This window comes from Bactrocera tryoni, chromosome 4 (genome assembly GCF_016617805.1).
Source record: "Bactrocera tryoni isolate S06 chromosome 4, CSIRO_BtryS06_freeze2, whole genome shotgun sequence".
NCBI lineage: Eukaryota > Metazoa > Arthropoda > Insecta > Diptera > Tephritidae > Bactrocera > Bactrocera tryoni.
Window position 1 is genome coordinate 2,978,233 of NC_052502.1, and position 18,062 is coordinate 2,996,294.

An 18,062-nucleotide genomic window follows, 5' to 3' on the forward strand; every position below is an offset into this window, starting at 1 on the left:
TTTTTGTTTTAATATTACACATAGTACATTAATGCCTATGCTAGCAATTATTTGTAATTTGCAAATAACATATTGATACTCTTAATTTGCAATATACCATACATATATGTATATGTATATTACATCGTTATTGCTATACAGTTGATCTCCTTTTTGCACGGTTAACTGGGACAGTAAATTACCCGTGCAAAAAAGACAGATTTTAATATAAAACTCTATAAGGGCCAATTTACGAAATAAATCGTGCAAAAAAGGCAAACGTGTAAAAAAGATCTCATTTTATATGTGAATCTATCTATAGTGAGAACTTACAGAATTAAAACATTGTAGATTTTCATGGTATTATTTACATATGTATTACTTTTAAAAGGAACAAACAAACAGTATTCTGGGAATGTTAACAAAATGGATAAAATATAAAATACGTTTAAGATTTGAAAAAATCAGTCATTAATCGCTGCGTCTTCTTTGCTTTTACTTCTTCATACAGCTCACTGTAGCATTCTACTGCTTCATTTAATTGGCGCTGGAATCTTGCAGACCGTTCCGTGTTTGGGTCCAAATTGAGGAAATGATTTTCTAATTCCATCGCTATGTTTAACCATTTGGGATCAAAGATGCACTAAGACCAGCAGCGACGGAATGTTCTTCCCTGTCCTCCTCATTCTCTTTGTTGTCATTACAATCGTTTTCTGCAAAATTTTGCAAAATCTCATCATCGGAAATAACAACATTTTCGAAAAGTTCATTGATATCTTCAATAGTTATATCGTGGACTCCTTCTCCTCCGATCGTGTGGGAAACTTGGAAAATTTCGGCATATTCAGATAATGTCTCATTCTCAGTATGCATTACCGCTACATCCGCCCACAGGTTTTTCCAGCACCTATTTAAAGTGGTTTTCTTAATTTCTCTTACGGAGAAACTAATGCAGTCTATGCAGTTTTTTATATCGAACGCTTTGCACGCAGATATTACATTCATTTCATTATTTGTTTCAATTTCTTTTATGTGTTGAAAAGAATGCTTCACATAATAACGTTTAAAAGTAGCAATATTGCCCTGATCTGGTGGTTGTATTAGTGACGTCGCATTAGGAAGTAGAAACATTATCTTCACGTTTTTATGAGAAATGTCTAGATGACCAGGAGCGTTGTTTATGACTAGTAAAACTTTGAAATCAAGTTGTTTTGAACGGAGATACTCTCGGACTTCACGTACAAAATGTTGTAAGAACCAGTCCTTGAAAAGTGAAGCCATCCAATGGACCGGAAGCTTGGTTTTGTCCGATACCTGAGGAACGAATTAGCGAATTAAAATACATATCAGTGTTTAAAACAAAACATTCAAATTGACCTTTTAAGGCCCTACGGTTAAGATTTTTGTTAACAAGAAGAGGTTTCAGCATTTTGTCTCCTGATGCATTGCTACTACACAACATCAACGTGATGCGCTCCTCTGCTACTAAAACCTTTCACAGACTTTTCTTGCTTTGCCAAATAAGTCCGACTAGGCATTTTTTTCCAAAAGAGTGCCGTCTCATCCGCATTGAATACTTGGTGAGCCTCATAACCTCCCAACGTTATTGCTTCCAAGAACTCTTTAGGAAATGCTCTTGCCGCATGTTCATCAGCTGAGGCTCCTTCTCCTGTAACTTTTACATTGTGTAGTGAATTTCTTTTCAGGAAGTTTCGTAACCAGCCATTACTGGTATTAAAATGGGATCGCTCGCTATTTATTGAAGTAGAAGGCTCTTCATTTTTAATTGTTACATAAAATTGTTGCATCTTTGCTTTTATAGATCTTGTATCAATAGGCATCCTCTTTACTGCATGGTCTTCAATCCAACATAAAAGGGCACGTTCTGCTTTCAAAACTGCAACATCGCGAACATAAAACCCACGTAAAAAGCACCCTGCACTGGCGGCTGAAACCACTTTTCTTATCGTTGTTTCATTTTTCCTTATGGTACGAATAGTTGCTTCATGTATATTGGGACGCTTTGAGATTGTTGCAATCTTTTCCCCCGCTTTTAATTCATCTAAAATTTTATTTTTTTCCTTTAAATTTAATTTTGTTCGCTTGGAAGCCATGTCACTGTATTTTCTTATGACATTTCTTTGTCTACCATTTTTTATCAATTCTTTACTTTGACATCCAATAACAGCAGTGTATTTTTAAGTACGTAAAATTGAGAGTTGTATTTGCTTGAATAATGAATCTTTATACATATATTCGAATAGATTCAAAATTTTAATTTTATTGCAAAAATAGTATATAACTAAAATGAAAAACCCGTGTAAAAAAACCGTACAAAAAAAAAAACGTGTAAAAAGAAGATCAACTGTATATTGTTATTATATAGAGAGCATGGAGAAAAAATACAGCAGTCTTAGGGGCTATGTTCATATCATACATAAGTACATACATATGTAGCTTAAATTAAATTTGAAGTTCAGATTATTCCAAATTAATTTTCTATTTTATTAACATAATATACATACAAACATTCTAGACCGAAATACTCTATGGTTATAAATTGGGCGGAAAATGTTCCTTGGAGATGGTCCTTGAGGTGGCGTTGGTCGATTTGGCAAACAAGTTTTCACAAAAATTTCGCGGTTGTATTTTCATCCTGTCTTTTGACTAATTAAAAATACCTTACAATTTTTTGTATTAACTTCTTTTTATTATCATATTATTGGAGAGTATATGTACAACATTGCCTGTGAAAATTTCAATAATGAAATGTTCACTACATTGTGACAAAAAAGCACCCGCAAATTGCATTTAAATTCCCCGGGTTATTGATATTTCAAAAAAATGTATTTTGCTTGAGTTGGTAAGACTGTTCTTAATTACTATGCCACTTTGTTTACAGCAGCTGAAGCAGCAGTCGATACACCTCAGTAGTGCGTTGCGATTTTTACAACGGATAAAAATTTCAAACAAAGAATTTGTCTAAAATTTTGTATTTCTAACCAAATTTCGTGTGCGGAATGGTTGTAAATGTTAGAAAACACAAGCCTACGAGACCTTCGTTCTGGACGATCTTTGACCTCTTTAACTGATAAAAATATTAAAAAAGTGAAGGATATGGTGCTTGAAAATCGTCAGGCAAATGTTAGAAAAATGCAACAAAGCCCGAAATCTCTTGCGAGCCCATTCGAATGATTTGTGTGGATATTATAGGTATGAAACGCGTTCAGGTTTGACTCGTTCCGATAAAGCTGTTTTTTTTTTTTCAAGTGTACTATTGTGACTGAATTTAAAGCCAAAAACGCAATGAATACCACCGATCAACCACCGGATTCACCAGATTTGGCTCCGTGTGATGTTTTCTTATTCCACAAACTGAAACTGCCGCTCCATGGAAGCCGTTTTCAGTCGATCGAAGAGATAAAACAAAATACGCTTAAGGAGCTGAAGGCCATCCCAAAAAGTGCTTATGAAAAGTGTTTCGAAAGCTGCAAATATAGTTGGCATAAGTGTATTACATCTGATGGGAATTACTTTGAAGATGACAAAGTAAATATTGATGACTAATTAAATATTTTGCGTTTTATTTACAATTTCCGGGTACTTTTGTGTCATAATGTAAGTTCGATAAAGTTTCCCGGTGATAAGTAAAATACTACTGACAATTGAAAAGCTTATACATATATCATATACATACATATGTCAATTTGCAGGTACAAATTAAACACGAGAATATAAACACAATAAAAAAAGATATTCTACCAAGGCAATTTTTGACCGTCATATTGATAGAAACCGCCATTGTTCATCTCGTTAAATTTTAAGAGAATTTCTATAATCATCCTTGAGCTGGTGCTCACATCAAGCGGTGCATTATCGCCCCCCATGTCAGTACGTACCCAACCGGGATGTAAACATACACAAAGGATTTTGTCTTTAAGGAGGTCGATACTCATTGATTTCGTCGCTGCATTTAAAGCAGCCTACAAAAGAAACATTAAAATTCATAAAGTACTCAATTACATAAGTATATTGTATATGCGTGCTTTCTGCCATTATATAAGTATTTTACCTTCGAAGTGCGATATGCGTAAATGGCACCATCTGTATTGGCTTCAATGGAGCCAAGAATCGAACTCATGTTTATAATAGCGGCCCGCCTAACACCCATTCCAACGTTTTTGTTAGTTATTGAAGCCCGTTTTAAGAGTGGAAGACAAGCCTAAGAATATGCCAAACTTATTATCGGTGAATGTGCTATCAGAACAATATTGTTAACAAAAATACATAACCAGAGGATGTCAATGAATTATTCATTAACATTCTCTGATAATAACCTTCACAAATACTATAAATTTTCCTTAAAAGAACAGTGATCGGTCAGTTTGTATGACAACAATATATACTAGAGTGACTCGATCTGAACAATTTGCCTTCAAATCGACATGTGAAAAACTGTGGGACAAGTTCGCGGATATACAGACAGACGGACATGGGTAAATCGCCTTAGCTCGTCACGCTGATAATTTACATATATATACACATACATATGTATATATATATATATATGGTATCTATTTTATAGGTTCTCTGACGTTTCCTTTTGGGTGTTACAAACATCGTGGCAAACGTAACATGCTCTATTCAGGGTATAAAAAAGTGGGGTAAAGAGAGCGGTGTATACTCGGAATATAGAAAAACATGCGATCCCTTTATCAGACGAACTAATAAGTTCTACACACTACCACAGATTTCTTTTATTCTATCCAAAAGTTTTACAAAGTTTTACAGAGACAGCTGCAAAAGCTCACAATGAGATACTCCTAATTTTGTTTTAAAATCTGTAGAAAAACACTTTATATTACCGATACTTACTGGCTTCAAGTAATTGAAAGTGTTATTATTAATACGTACCTTCGATAGCATAATTGGTACAACAGTATTCGTATGTAAAGCCTGCATCAACTCCTCTAATTTAACTGTGGTGATACGAGTAGATTTGGGAGCAAAGCCAGCATTATTGAATAACACATTCAATCCGTCATCTTTCACTACTTCGCTAATTCGACTTATTAAGTTTCCATAATTATTAAAATTGAGCAAATCTAAAACAAGACAGAAACTGATTTTACAACTTTTATAACACAACCTTACAAAATCTTCTCGACACTAATTTGAGTACGCGTTAATGTATTACGTATGTAGATTGTCTTTCAAATTTCGGGATTCGAGAAGAAATACAAATTTTAATCATCGGTAATCGCTTTATTGTTTTACAAAATATTCTCTATTATGATTTATACACTTTTGCATGACTTTTGGACGCATCAACCTCTTCCTCAGGTATCGAAAAACGTTGATCTCTTAGTTTATATTTTTTTTAGAAGAAGAAGAAGAATAAAAAGATGGCATTCGGCGTCAAGTCAGCACTATACGGAGGATCACTCATCAAATCGATGTTATAAGTTGTCAAAAATGCAGTTGTTTACGCGTAAATCCACGGTACATCACCTGTCACGATGTCATAGACGTGTTTCGAAACACCGCTATTGAATTTTTTATAACATTTCTCTCAACTAATGTGTCAAATTGTGTATGATCTAACGTGAATAAATTTCTTTTCTCAATCTCACGATAGTTCACAATACGATCTTGCAATTTTAGTTCGCACCCTTCCGAAACTCGTATGGGTGTCATCTATCACCTGGATTGAATTCACCATACTATCGATAAACACTGATGGAGCTTCATCGTCGAAAATTGAATAAAGATAAATTAAGCACTCTTAATGGGTTAATCCACGTCGAAAGTTGTAAAAATAATCGCGCGAAAATGTTCGCGATTTACAAGGAACTCCATTTTTAGTTCAATATTCTAAGTGATAGCGCTCGTATGTTAAGACTTTCTGAGTATGCATACCATCAAAAATGTCAAACCAGAGAACGTTTATAATAGGCAAGATCACGAGAAAATCACGGCTTTAATTCCCACAACCATTTATCAATGAATCGTGGAGAGAGAATCGTCAAAACATGCATACATACATAAATCGAAGCGTCAATTTCAATATTCATAATTAAATTCAATAGGATAAATTCTAAAATAGATACGTTACCGATCTCCAAAATATGAATTGACAAATGACTGGCTGCTAAGTCCTTTAATTCCTAGAAAGGGTAGATCAAATTTAGATATTATAAGATTAATATTTCATCTTCAAATTATAGTTCGAGAGTAACCGAACAATAGCAATTCACAAAATGACATGGACAAAATTATGGCTACACATTTTGGAAAGAAAGAAAAGACTTTTTGAACATAAAACTGCTGTATACAAATACATAATTAAAAATTAAGAAGTTCTAAGATGTTAATGTGCATCTGATTAATATATGTACATATGTATATTATCTTAATTTGCAGACTTTACAGAAAAATCAAATAAAGAATTAAGAAAGGGTTAAGTTCGGGTGTTACCTGAAATTGAGATTTCTCCACTTTTTTCAGGTGTTGTTATATCAGACATACATATAATCATATTTGGAGTCTTTTTAATATATACAATATGAAGATAACTCACACACTGATCAACAATTATTGGTGCTCGAGTAATTTGTAGACCGAGTATAGTACAACCAATATTTAGACATATTATTTTACTAAGATAATTAACATATCGACTGATTTATTTGATATAAAGCAAATCGGAAGTTTCAGAGTCTATATAAGGTATATGGTTAATGGTAGTACTGACCGTTACCTCATAGTCAATCGGAAGTTGTATGAAAATCTTTATATTGGGTATAAGGGAACTGGGAGAAGTATTCACTCGATTCCATCTATTTTAGGTGCAAGGACACACTCCTCTGGATTGCATTAAGATAACTTACATATTGGCCGAAATATGCGGCGTAAAGTCAACCCGAAGTTCGAAAATCTTGATATTACGTATGTAGGGGAAATATGGCTAGATTTTGCCAATTTTTTTACTGAAGGGCGCCCCTCAAGAACTTCTTCTGACTTTAATTGTAGAATTTAATATTTATGTTATGTTACAATTTCAAAAATGGACTAAAACCGGTATATACCGTATAAGTGTAGTTTTGTGGTAGAAAAGTATGCGGTTATTATCCGATTTCATTTGTTATCACACTGTATTATGAAATGATAGAGAGAAATGTTTGATATACCTGTAGCAGTTTGTGAAATATATGTATTAAACAAAATATTAGGACACAGAGTCACACCCACTTAGCACTGCTTTTGAATTACAGATAGCCTCATCTTTAGTAAAAGTTTTGTTTATATTTTCTGGCTAATGGCTTAGTTATGACACTCTATATTTTTTTGCTGAAATGTATTTTGCGGGAATGATAATCTTCAATAGGAATTTTCTCAGTGTGCCAAAGAACACGTGTAAACTGTTTTATCAATATCTCTTCATTTTTAATCAGGTTATCGCTTGTACGTCATAATGACGATTTTGACGCATATCAATTTTCGGGGTTTTGCCTTTTGTCACGTACCGATTTTATATTTCTTTTGGATTAACAAGCACGTATCAGCCTGTATCATTTAGTTTTAGGTGGTACAAATAACTTTCACAAATAACTTTTAAAACTGTGCAAAATTTGACGAGAGTATAAAAGTACCTGGTTAGATATTTTACAATTCGTGTTATAATTTTTCATCAGTCACTTAAATTTTTAATATAAATATTTTTTAACTTTTACAACACATACCGAAACTAATTGTAACATTAGTTAATTTTTTTATTATCAGAAGTATTATTTTATAATTATTTTGAATAATTGTAATTAAAATTTGCATTAATATAAAAATTAACATTATGAATTCAAAAGTTATATCGTACTTTTTTGTGAGCACAATAAAAATGCCTCGCTGTAGTGGTTTTGTTCCCGTAGATACAATCATGGATTTTTATTAATGAATTTGTGGCCACAGGTCATGAAACAATCAATGATTTTTGAAAGATTTCTCCCTTTTATTTTTAAATCTTTAATTTCATTATTCAAAATAACGGATGTACATATTATTTTCAGTTTTGTAAACAGAGCAAAATGACGAAAAGATACATAAAGGCCTTTTATGAGCTTTTCTTTTATAATTTTACAAAAGACTGAATTCCACATCTATTGATAAACTGTACTGATATGAATGCGAATTAATTTTGAAACAAAAGCGAGATTTCCATTAACTAAAACATGACATTTTGTAGATTGTATGTCTAGATATCTCCACGTTTATTTTTTAGTATATTTTCAGTCAGAAGTATAAGAGTGGGGATCTTTTGATGTTTATATGAGTGAAAAATGTGCGCTAGTTGATATAGATTTATAGAATTAGAATTATATATACATATATAGTTTGTGTAAAATAGTGTATTAGCAACTGCCCAAGGTCAGTTTCCTGGTTTTAACATTTCCAGATAGTATATGTATGTATATAACAATTGATTGTAATCGATAACAATTGCAAAATGGACACTGCTAATAGCCCTGACAGACGAGCAAAATTAATGCGCCTTAAGCAACGCTAATGCGCATTGCAATTTTATGGTGATAGACGGCAGACTTGTGCATTTAGACAGCTGATAGTGAAATTTGTTTATTTATTAAAAAAAAAAAAAGTTAAATAAAAATGAATAAGAGAAATTATGAATAGAAATTTTGGTATTTTTGGAAAATCAATATAAAAAATTAATTTATTAATAACTACGTTAAAAGATAATAGAATGCATAGTAGCGCTATCGTCTGTCAGGGCTCTAACTCAATTGTGTGCGGTAGGAAGTGGATATTACGAGTGGGGTAATAAAAATTCAATAAACTACATATTGTCAAACGTCAACTAAAGGCAGGCATTAAAATTAAAAAGGATAAGAAGTTTTATGTCAGATATGCTAAAAACTAAGTGAAGTGAGGTAACTTTAAAAACGCTAGGCCTGATTAGTTTGCAATTTCGACAATTAACGAAATGTAAATACAATATGAACATAATTTGCTGTTTGCTGATATCTTGATACGCTTAAAGTAATAGTGGTATCAGCTTTTATTTCTTTTACGGAATACAGTTCCAGATTCCATAATTTTTGGTCAATTTTATGTGACAAAACTAAAATATTTTGATTTAAAGTAATTTAGATATATAGATTAAACCTTCAAACAATACTATTTGGAAAACTAAATTTTAATTTAATTTAAAGACTTTACATAGAATAGAAATAAAAAAAGTATTTTTTGTGCAGAGTTATAAATTGGTAAACTGACGAAAAGATTATCTGTTGGTATTAAATAAATTGTTGCTTCTGGCTTCTTTATTAAACATTGAATATCTTTGGGTACCAAAACTACCAGATTTTCTTATCATCAAAACATTGGGTTTTATTTCACTTCACATTAGAAAAAATATGTACATACAAATAACCCTTAAATGTCAATTAATTTTAGTTATTTTGCACCCTACATTATTTTTAACCACTCCATAAAGAATTTTGCTTTGGAGGTCAGGCGAGCATTCATCTATAAAAGAATACCAAGTGAATTAAGATGGCGCAAAAGTTTAAATTTTCATTTAACTGACGTCAGTACAATATTGTTTGAATTAAAGAAATATGCGGATATATCAAATTCTTGACACTTTCTGCCTTTATGTCACTGTTTCAATTAAAACTTTTTTAGTTAATATGAACAGTAAACCAAAAATTATCCAATTTTAAGCGAACAGTCTTAAGTTTAACTTTCATTCTAAACACGTTTAATAAAAAATATTTCTTACCAAAACGTTATGCCTACCAACCAAACCACCGAAAACAAATAAAAATACAAATGTTGGTCCGATTGGACCAAAACGGCAACGCTGCATTGAATGGAAAATTGGAATTGTATCAAACGGAAAGATGTGCATAAAAGCGAAGTAAAATTGGAAGAGAGTTTTATTTCGACTAGAAATTTGAAGAGTTTAGATATAGTTTTTGTTTGATCCTACTTATTCAGTGATCAGTTGTTAGCTGACATTATTTCATCGTTTTAAATATTATAGATAGCTTGAAGTGGTTTCAAATTGCTGTTGGAGTGTTTTTCGTGATTTTAAGCTTATTAGCAGTGCAGAAATTAAAATTGTGTAGCATAATGGCGCCTATAAACAGTATGTACCGTATAATATAAATTAACTTAAAAAATAATTAGCGTATGATAAAAAATATATGTGTACCTTACCGTAGCTTTGTCGGAATCTCTGCACGTTGCAAAAATGTGTTTAGGGGGCTGTGGTAATTTCACAAGTGTCTTTACAATACCAAGGCCCAATCCACGATTGCAACCAGTAATTAGTATAGAATTCATTTGAGTTTTTCAATTGTTTTCCAATGTCTTCGTGTTACTAAGATTATTACTGTAGATATCAACTGGTATTTTATCAAATTGCGCAATTATAGCTCACTACCGGAATTACGAAAATTTCAATGAATTGTGAGTTTTTTTATGCAAAAAGTTCGTGTGCAAATGGAAAGTGGTCTTCGAGAGGTCGGGATCATGAAAGTCTCATTTTGCTGTCGGCAAATTGACTTGTTTTTATATTAAATTCCCCTGGAATGCTGTATTCCAGGCAATATTCCATGAATGTCAATGAAATGTCAATTATCCAATGGTTAATTTTTAATAAATCTGCTCTTTAGTTCTTGTTTTTAATATAAAATACGGTGCATCTTTGTATATTTATATTAGTTTAATATAGCGTAAAGAACTTTTCAATGTTTATAAGTTATAGTACAAAAGTTTTATTATCAGTTGCTCGTTCAAGGACGCCATTACCGAACAATGTAACATTCTACAAATTTAACTCGGAATATTTTTTAAGAAGAATGATTACATATATATCATCAGTAAAAAAGCGTAAGCAGTAATGGCTGATACTAATAGGTTACTGGAATCAATAAAATGACGTTACTTAAGATCTAAATTCTGGAATAATCTTATATATTTGTATGTATGTACGTAAATGGAAGTTGTAAATTGCTGAGTCATTTCGTCTATTTCACAATAATTTTATCGCATTAGTTAATTTGTTCGATTATTTGCATATTTGACTACCATATGCATATTTTGGATATATTTGAGCAAAAATTTACTATATATATTAATGTATGTATGTATTTATAATAAAAATGTATGAATGAAAACCATTAAATATCCCCAGCTAATTGCACACAGTTCCCTCCTAATTGTTTATAAATTTTGTGTTATTAAAAAAATTTATCTTTAATTTCCCCCGGTAAATTGCATAAACAAGAGAAAGAAGATGAACTTACAGGCCTCTGGCAGTTGTGCAATTTTCCTAGGGATACTGTAATTTGCAAGCATCTGATATTTTATTACTCATGTACATACATACATACACTCGTGAACTTAACAAGGGTTACAGCGAGGTTAGATTGGATTCTAAATACTTTACTTTTCCTAAAGTTTTTATCCTCGACAGACATATACATATAAACAATGTACCATTATTTATAGATGAATATGACTACGATTTGGTTGTGATTGGAGGCGGATCAGGAGGACTAGCCTGTGCAAAGGAAGCGGTGGCTTTGGGGGCAAGGGTTGCATGCTTAGACTATGTTAAACCTTCACCAGCGGGTTCTAAATGGGGTCTGGGAGGAACTTGTGTGAATGTTGGATGTATTCCTAAAAAACTTATGCATCAAGCAGCCCATTTGGGTGAAGCTGTACATGTAAGTTTATCTAATATGATCTAAAAACTTTATTTATTATATAAAAATATATTGCACACAGGAATCTATGGCATATGGCTGGCAAATTCCAGAGCCAGAGAAGATATCATCGAATTGGAATAAATTAGTTCAAGCTGTCCAAAATCATATAAAATCTGTAAACTGGGTTACCCGTGTTGACTTACGAGATAAGTAAGTAGAATTTTAATATTTATTTAATAGAATATAAAGTAAGAATTGATTTTATAGAAAAGTGGAGTATATTAATGGCTTAGGTTACTTCAAAGATCCTCATACAGTAATAGCTAAGATGAAAAATGGAACAGAACGGTCCATAACTGCGCAGAATGTGTTAATCGCGGTAGGTGGACGCCCAAGATATTCACCAATACCTGGGGCTGTAGAGTATGGTATCACTAGTGATGATATCTTTAGTTTGGATCGTGAGCCAGGAAAGACCCTTGTTATTGGCGCTGGGTGTATGTATTGGTTACAAACCTGTTCAACTAATCAAAAAATTAAAACTTTCATATCTTCCAGATATAGGATTAGAATGCGCCGGCTTCCTTAAAGGCTTGGGATACGACGCTACAGTTATGGTGCGTTCTGTTGTTTTACGAGAATTCGATCAACAAATGGCGGGCATTATAAAAGACTCCATGGTTGAGCGTGGGATTAAATTTTTGTTTACCACATTGCCAAATTCTATCGAGAAGCAAAATGATGGTCGTTTGAAAGTTAAATGGACCAACTCCAATACAGGGGAAGAAGGATCAGATGTCTTTGACACAGTACTTTTTGCTATCGGCCGCAAAGGTTTAGTTGAGGACCTTAATTTAGGTTCGGCTGGTGTGGAAGTAAAAAATGATAAAATTCTAGCCAATGATGCAGAACAAACAAATGTTCCACATATCTATGCGGTTGGTGATATTTTGCAAGGCAAATTAGAACTAACACCAGTAGCTATACATGCCGGCCGTTTACTAGCCCGTCGACTATTCTCAGGATCAACGCAGTTGATGGACTATGCCAATGTGGCTACAACTGTGTTCACTCCATTGGAATATTCTTGTGTTGGTTTGTCAGAGGAAGTGGCATTACAAAAATATGGTGAAGACAATATAGAAGTTTTCCATGGTTTCTACAAACCAACAGAGTTTTTCATACCTCAAAAAAGCGTTCGCTATTGTTATCTTAAAGCTATTGCTGAAAGAAGCGGGGATCAGAAAGTACTGGGATTGCATTACGTTGGACCAGTAGCAGGAGAGGTTATGCAAGGATTTGCAGCTGCTGTAAAGTAAGATTTTTTGTATTATGGTATTCATATGTGGTTTATAAAATTTGTGTTTGCAGAGCTGGTCTCACAATGAAAATTTTATTAAACACTGTCGGAATTCACCCAACTACTGCAGAAGAATTCACCCGACTTTCCATTACAAAGCGATCTGGTCTGGATCCTACACCTGCAACTTGTTGCAGTTAAACGGAACGATTTATAGCAATATAATTTTAGGCAATGTCTAACATTTTCTAAAAGAAAACAATAAATTAATTAATGTACTTATATACTGTTTTTATTAAAAAAGTAAAATATCTTATTGCAAATCCATTGAAATTTTTTACATACCAACGAATAAAAGAACCTTCAAAACCTGACAAACATGTAAAGTTAAATATCGCCTAAACAGCAGCCGTCACTTGGTCACCTTAACGATAAGTTCGGCCATGACGCTACTATGTTAACAAATACACACAGTCACTATTCTGTAACTATAACTTGCAAGATTTAGTGTTATCCAGATGTGCAGACTTCAACTGTATCAGCGAATATCCACAACGCATCAAAAGTCGGTTATACTTCATCAAAGGTGATAGACTCAGTAGATTTCCTAATAACATAACGTTCCTCATTTTCCTATGTTTATCGACTAGCTTCGTGTAACTATTAAATCCATCTTTATCTCGAAAGGACTCAGGAAGTCACTTTGATGTCGTAGGTTTAATTCCATCATTACGGCGATTGTTACGGACAAAATACTAATATTAACGAATAATAATAGCTATTTTAAAGATAGTTCCGTATAACACACTGCATGTAGTTTAGCGTCCCACCATGAAAATCAACCTCGCTAACATTTCCGTCACCATTATCCCCTCGCTCTCGGACCATACTACCTCGACCAGCTACATGAGCATGTCGAAGTAATAAATTTCTAACTTGTAAAAATAGTAAGATATATGTCCAAATGGCATAGAAGAGTGCCTTAGTAAATTGGAGGAAATTTTCAACCAAATATAAACAGAAATCCGTTCCCAAAACAGTCGGGGTTTTAGTTACGGGAACGGCAATTACTTCAGGAATGTTTTCTGCCGCTGCGACAACAACGGAAAACCGATACGGGAAACAATTCAGATTTTACATATTTTAGTTATTTGTTTATTTTTTTCTTATTTAAATCTCAAAATTTCCTGTTATAAAAACCTTCTTGTGCTCTCCAACGTGTCAACATTATCAATTGAAAATAAAATGGCACATACTCTTAACACTGAAGCAGTTGTGTTTGATTTTAAATTGAAGACATGTAATCAATGTTTAACTAACTTGTCCTTTTGTACTAGTATTATATTTTTAAATAATTATGTTAAACCGTTGGAATATGAGTGTTTTTTTTAAAGAATGAATAATTTTCAAAAATTATTAATCTTATTGTTAAAGCTAAATAGATTTAGAGGAGGCGGAGAATTGGGCATATGCCTAGGGCGGTCATGCTTGGAGTGACACAACAAAAATGAAGCTGCTTACATTGTATAACTTATATTTGATTGAAGACTTCAATTAAGCCATTCCTTAGATTTAAATACTAAACATTATAGCAATTATTTTACGAGCGAATACAAATGTATAGTCGAACTCAACATCAGTGTAGATGTAGCTAAAGCTGCAGTGAGCGGTGAGAATGGCATAGATCTCCTGGGTAACAAGGCGTAAAAAGAAACCAAATAAATAAGACCTAATACTTTGTTCGCTGTGGGTCCACACATATTAGGGGTGGCACTACGAAATCATACATCAGATATTTATTTCTTTATTGAGCATGCCATATCCATTATAAATTTGGTAACCAATCCACCTAAAAATCCCATACATGGCACTATCGAAGAAACGAATAAGTCTGACCATAAAGTACTTTTGAAAGTCCACAAATAACCAGGGATATACATTTATATTTTTTTAAATTAAAAGGGACTTTTGCAGCTCAAAGAGTTTGAAGCAGCGTTAGAAAAGCTACGCTACTCCCGTAGCATTTCATTTTGCTATTGCTACCGCTCTCACTTTGTCGGGAGCCATAGCAGAACAACGTAAAAGTATGTGCTCTGCTCTGCTCGGAGTTTTGTTAGGTAAAAAACTATAGTTGTAGGCCTAGTTAAGGCCTAGGCCACTCAGACCACTGCTACGCCCACAAACCGCCATTATGCGAAAACTTATAAAGTGCCATAACTAAGAACTCTAATTTGGCACAGTGGATCGCAGTAATAAAGGGCACCTGTGGGCTAAAAATTAAAAACAAATTGGCGCGACCCCGCCCTCTAATTGATTTAACGTACATATCTGCTAATCCATTTAAACTACAATACCCAAATACATTTAGGGCAAATTCTTTAATCACCCTTACCGACACTGTAAAAATGGATGAAATCGGAGGATAAGCCCGTTCACTCCCCATATAACGGTGCTGTTAAAAACTACTAAAAGTGTGATAAATCCATAACTAAATAATGAATAAATATGAGAGATTTTTATAGGAACCGAGGTAAAAATTGAATTGAATTGTCACCGTCTACTACATCGCGAAATCACATATATGTAGTATCTAGGGACCCGTCCAACCGATTTCAACCAAATTTGTGACGAGAAATTATTCTCACATTCCTAAGCCACATTGCCCCACTTTCCAGTGTACAAATCATGAAGCAATTAAAATAAGGGGATAAAACTTTGCACGAATGATACCTTTAAAGTATGCCACCTTATGACCCTAAATTGTCCATATCGAAACAGAAATGTTCAAGACCCTAGAACCAAGTATTTGTACCCAGTGTCCGTGTATCAAAAATTGGTTGAATCGGGTCATCGGGTGACTTTATGTACCATGTACATACATATGTATGTATATCGGCCAACATGTGAGTTATCGAAATGAAAATTAAAGAGCGTATTTTACTTATATTAGTTTATCTTTCTGGAGGATGGAGTCATGTGTAGAAGTTCACGCAAGTGAGGAAAATTCTCTGATCGCCACTCACTTGGGAGTGGCCAGAAACGATTCTTTTACACATGGCTCAAGCGCTTCACGACTTCCGGTCTTTGACCAAGTATCCTCTGGGTAGCCTAAGAACATCCGTTCGAATGCGAGCTAAAGTGAGAAGACGAAACATTCCCTACATGGGGTTGTGCGCTGAGTTTGGGACCCGCCTCGTAAAAACCACTGCCAATGAAAAATTACCAACAGCCTCGGAAGATGAACCCCCCTTTTGATGACGACCATGGCAAACGAAATAAGGACTACGATATTAGGACATGCACCTGGAATGTCCGGTCCCTCAATTGGGAAGGTGCCGCTGCCCAGCTGGTTGATGCCCTCATGAAAATAAAGGCTGACATCACCGCCGTCCAAGAAATGCGATGGACGGGACAAGGACAAAGATGAGTAGGTCCTTGTGGCGTTTACTACAGTGGTCATATAAAGGAGCGCAAGTTTGGTGGTGGGAGAAAGACTCCGTCACCGAGTACTATCATTCACTCCGGTGAATGAACGTCTAGCCACAATCCGCATCAAAGCGAGGTTCTTCAACATATCGCTGATTTGCGCCCACACCCCGATGGAAGAGAGGACGATGTGACCAAAGATGCCTTCTATAAGCGCTTGGAGCGCGCCTATGAGAGCTGCCACCGCCACGATGTCAAAATCGTGCTTGGCGACTTTAACACCAGGGTGGGCAAAGAAGGTATATTTGGCACTACGATCGGTAAATTCAGCCTCCACGACGATACATGCCCAAATGGGTTGAGGCTGATCGAACTGTGCTTGATAAGCTGGCTGACAGGGGTAATGCTCGAAAATTCTACGAAAAAATGGTGATCTAGTCACCGATGCCCAGAGCATACTTAAATTATGGAGGGAACACTTCTCCAGCCTGCTGAATGGCAGTGAAAGTACAACGCCAGGAGAAGGCAAACCCGATTCCCCAATCAATGACGATGGAGCAGACGTTCCATTGCCCGACCATGAAGTTCGAATAGCAATTACCCGCCTGAAGAACAACCAAGCGGCGGGGGCCGATGGATTGCCGGCCGAGCTAATCAAACACGGCGGCGAAGAACTGATAAGGAGCATGCATCAGCTTCTTTGTAAAATATGGTCGGACGAAAGCATGCCCAACGATTGGAATTTAAGCGTGCTCTGCCCAATCCACAAAAAGGGAGACCCCACAATCTGCGCCAACTACGGTGGGATAAGCCTCCTCAACATCGCATATAAGGTTCTATCGAGCGTATTGTGGGAAAGATTAAACCCCACCGTCAACAAACCGATTGGACCTTATCAGTGTGGCTTTAGACCTGGCAAATCAACAACCGACCAGATATTCACCATGCGCCAAATCCTGGAAAAGACCCGTGAAAAGAGAATCGACACACACCACCTCTTCGTCGATTTCAAAGCTGCTTTCGACAGCACAAAAAGGAGCTGCCTTTATGCCGCGATGTCTGAGCTATCATCGGCCTCAACACCCGCGCCGTTAGTTCTGCTTTCTCCAGACTGGACCAGGAAGCAAAGCAAATGGGTCTGGTTGTGGACGACGGCAAGACAAAATATATCCTGTCATCAAAAAACAGTCGTCGCACTCACGACTTTGCTCTCACGTCACTGTTGACAGTCATAACTTTGAAGTCGTAGATAATTTCGTCTATCTTGGAACCAGCGTAAAGACCAACAATGTCAGCCTGGAAATCCAACGCAGGATAACTCTTGCCAACAGGTGCTACTTCGGCCTGAGTAGGCAATTGAGAAGCAAAGTCCTCTCTGGACGAACAAAAACCAAACTCTAAAAGTCACTCATAATTCCCGTCTTACTATATTGGGCAGAGGCTTGGACGATGACAACAACTGATGAGTCGACGTTGCGAGTTTTCGAGAGAAAAGTTCTGCGAAAGATCTATGGTCCTTTGCGCGTTGGCCACGGCGAATATCGCATTCAATGGAACGATGAGCTGTACGAGATATACGACGACATTGACATATGTATGTAGTTCAGAGAACTATAAGTAGCCGC

At 35.0% G+C, this 18,062-nt stretch overlaps 2 protein-coding genes and 1 pseudogene across 3 annotated transcripts; 1 reads left to right on the forward strand and 2 right to left on the reverse strand.

The window, feature by feature from the left end:
• Position 1: 1 nt before the first annotated feature.
• LOC120775996 lies at positions 2-1,282 on the reverse strand (annotated as a pseudogene).
• A 2,259-nt stretch (positions 1,283-3,541) lies between these two features.
• Positions 3,542-10,599, reverse strand: LOC120775997 (C-factor). The gene is made up of 5 exons (XM_040106430.1): positions 10,216-10,599; positions 6,095-6,146; positions 4,894-5,084; positions 4,052-4,201; positions 3,542-3,962 (listed from the first exon to the last, which is right to left on the reverse strand). Exons 1-5 carry the CDS (start codon positions 10,339-10,341, stop codon positions 3,738-3,740), a joined length of 744 nt encoding a protein of 247 aa, XP_039962364.1. The 5' UTR covers positions 10,342-10,599; the 3' UTR covers positions 3,542-3,737.
• Positions 9,928-13,293, forward strand: LOC120775995 (thioredoxin reductase 1, mitochondrial). 2 transcript variants are annotated; one of them, XM_040106428.1, is made up of 6 exons: positions 9,928-10,144; positions 11,512-11,729; positions 11,791-11,921; positions 11,979-12,208; positions 12,270-13,026; positions 13,083-13,293. In XM_040106428.1, the coding sequence occupies exons 1-6, from the start codon at positions 10,129-10,131 to the stop codon at positions 13,210-13,212; spliced, it is 1,482 nt and encodes a 493-aa protein (XP_039962362.1). In that variant the 5' UTR covers positions 9,928-10,128; the 3' UTR covers positions 13,213-13,293. The 2 variants fall into 2 exon arrangements, with proteins under 2 accessions (XP_039962362.1, XP_039962361.1); XM_040106427.1 differs by lacking the exon at positions 9,928-10,144 and adding an exon at positions 10,718-10,890.
• The last annotated feature ends 4,769 nt before the right edge of the window (positions 13,294-18,062 follow it).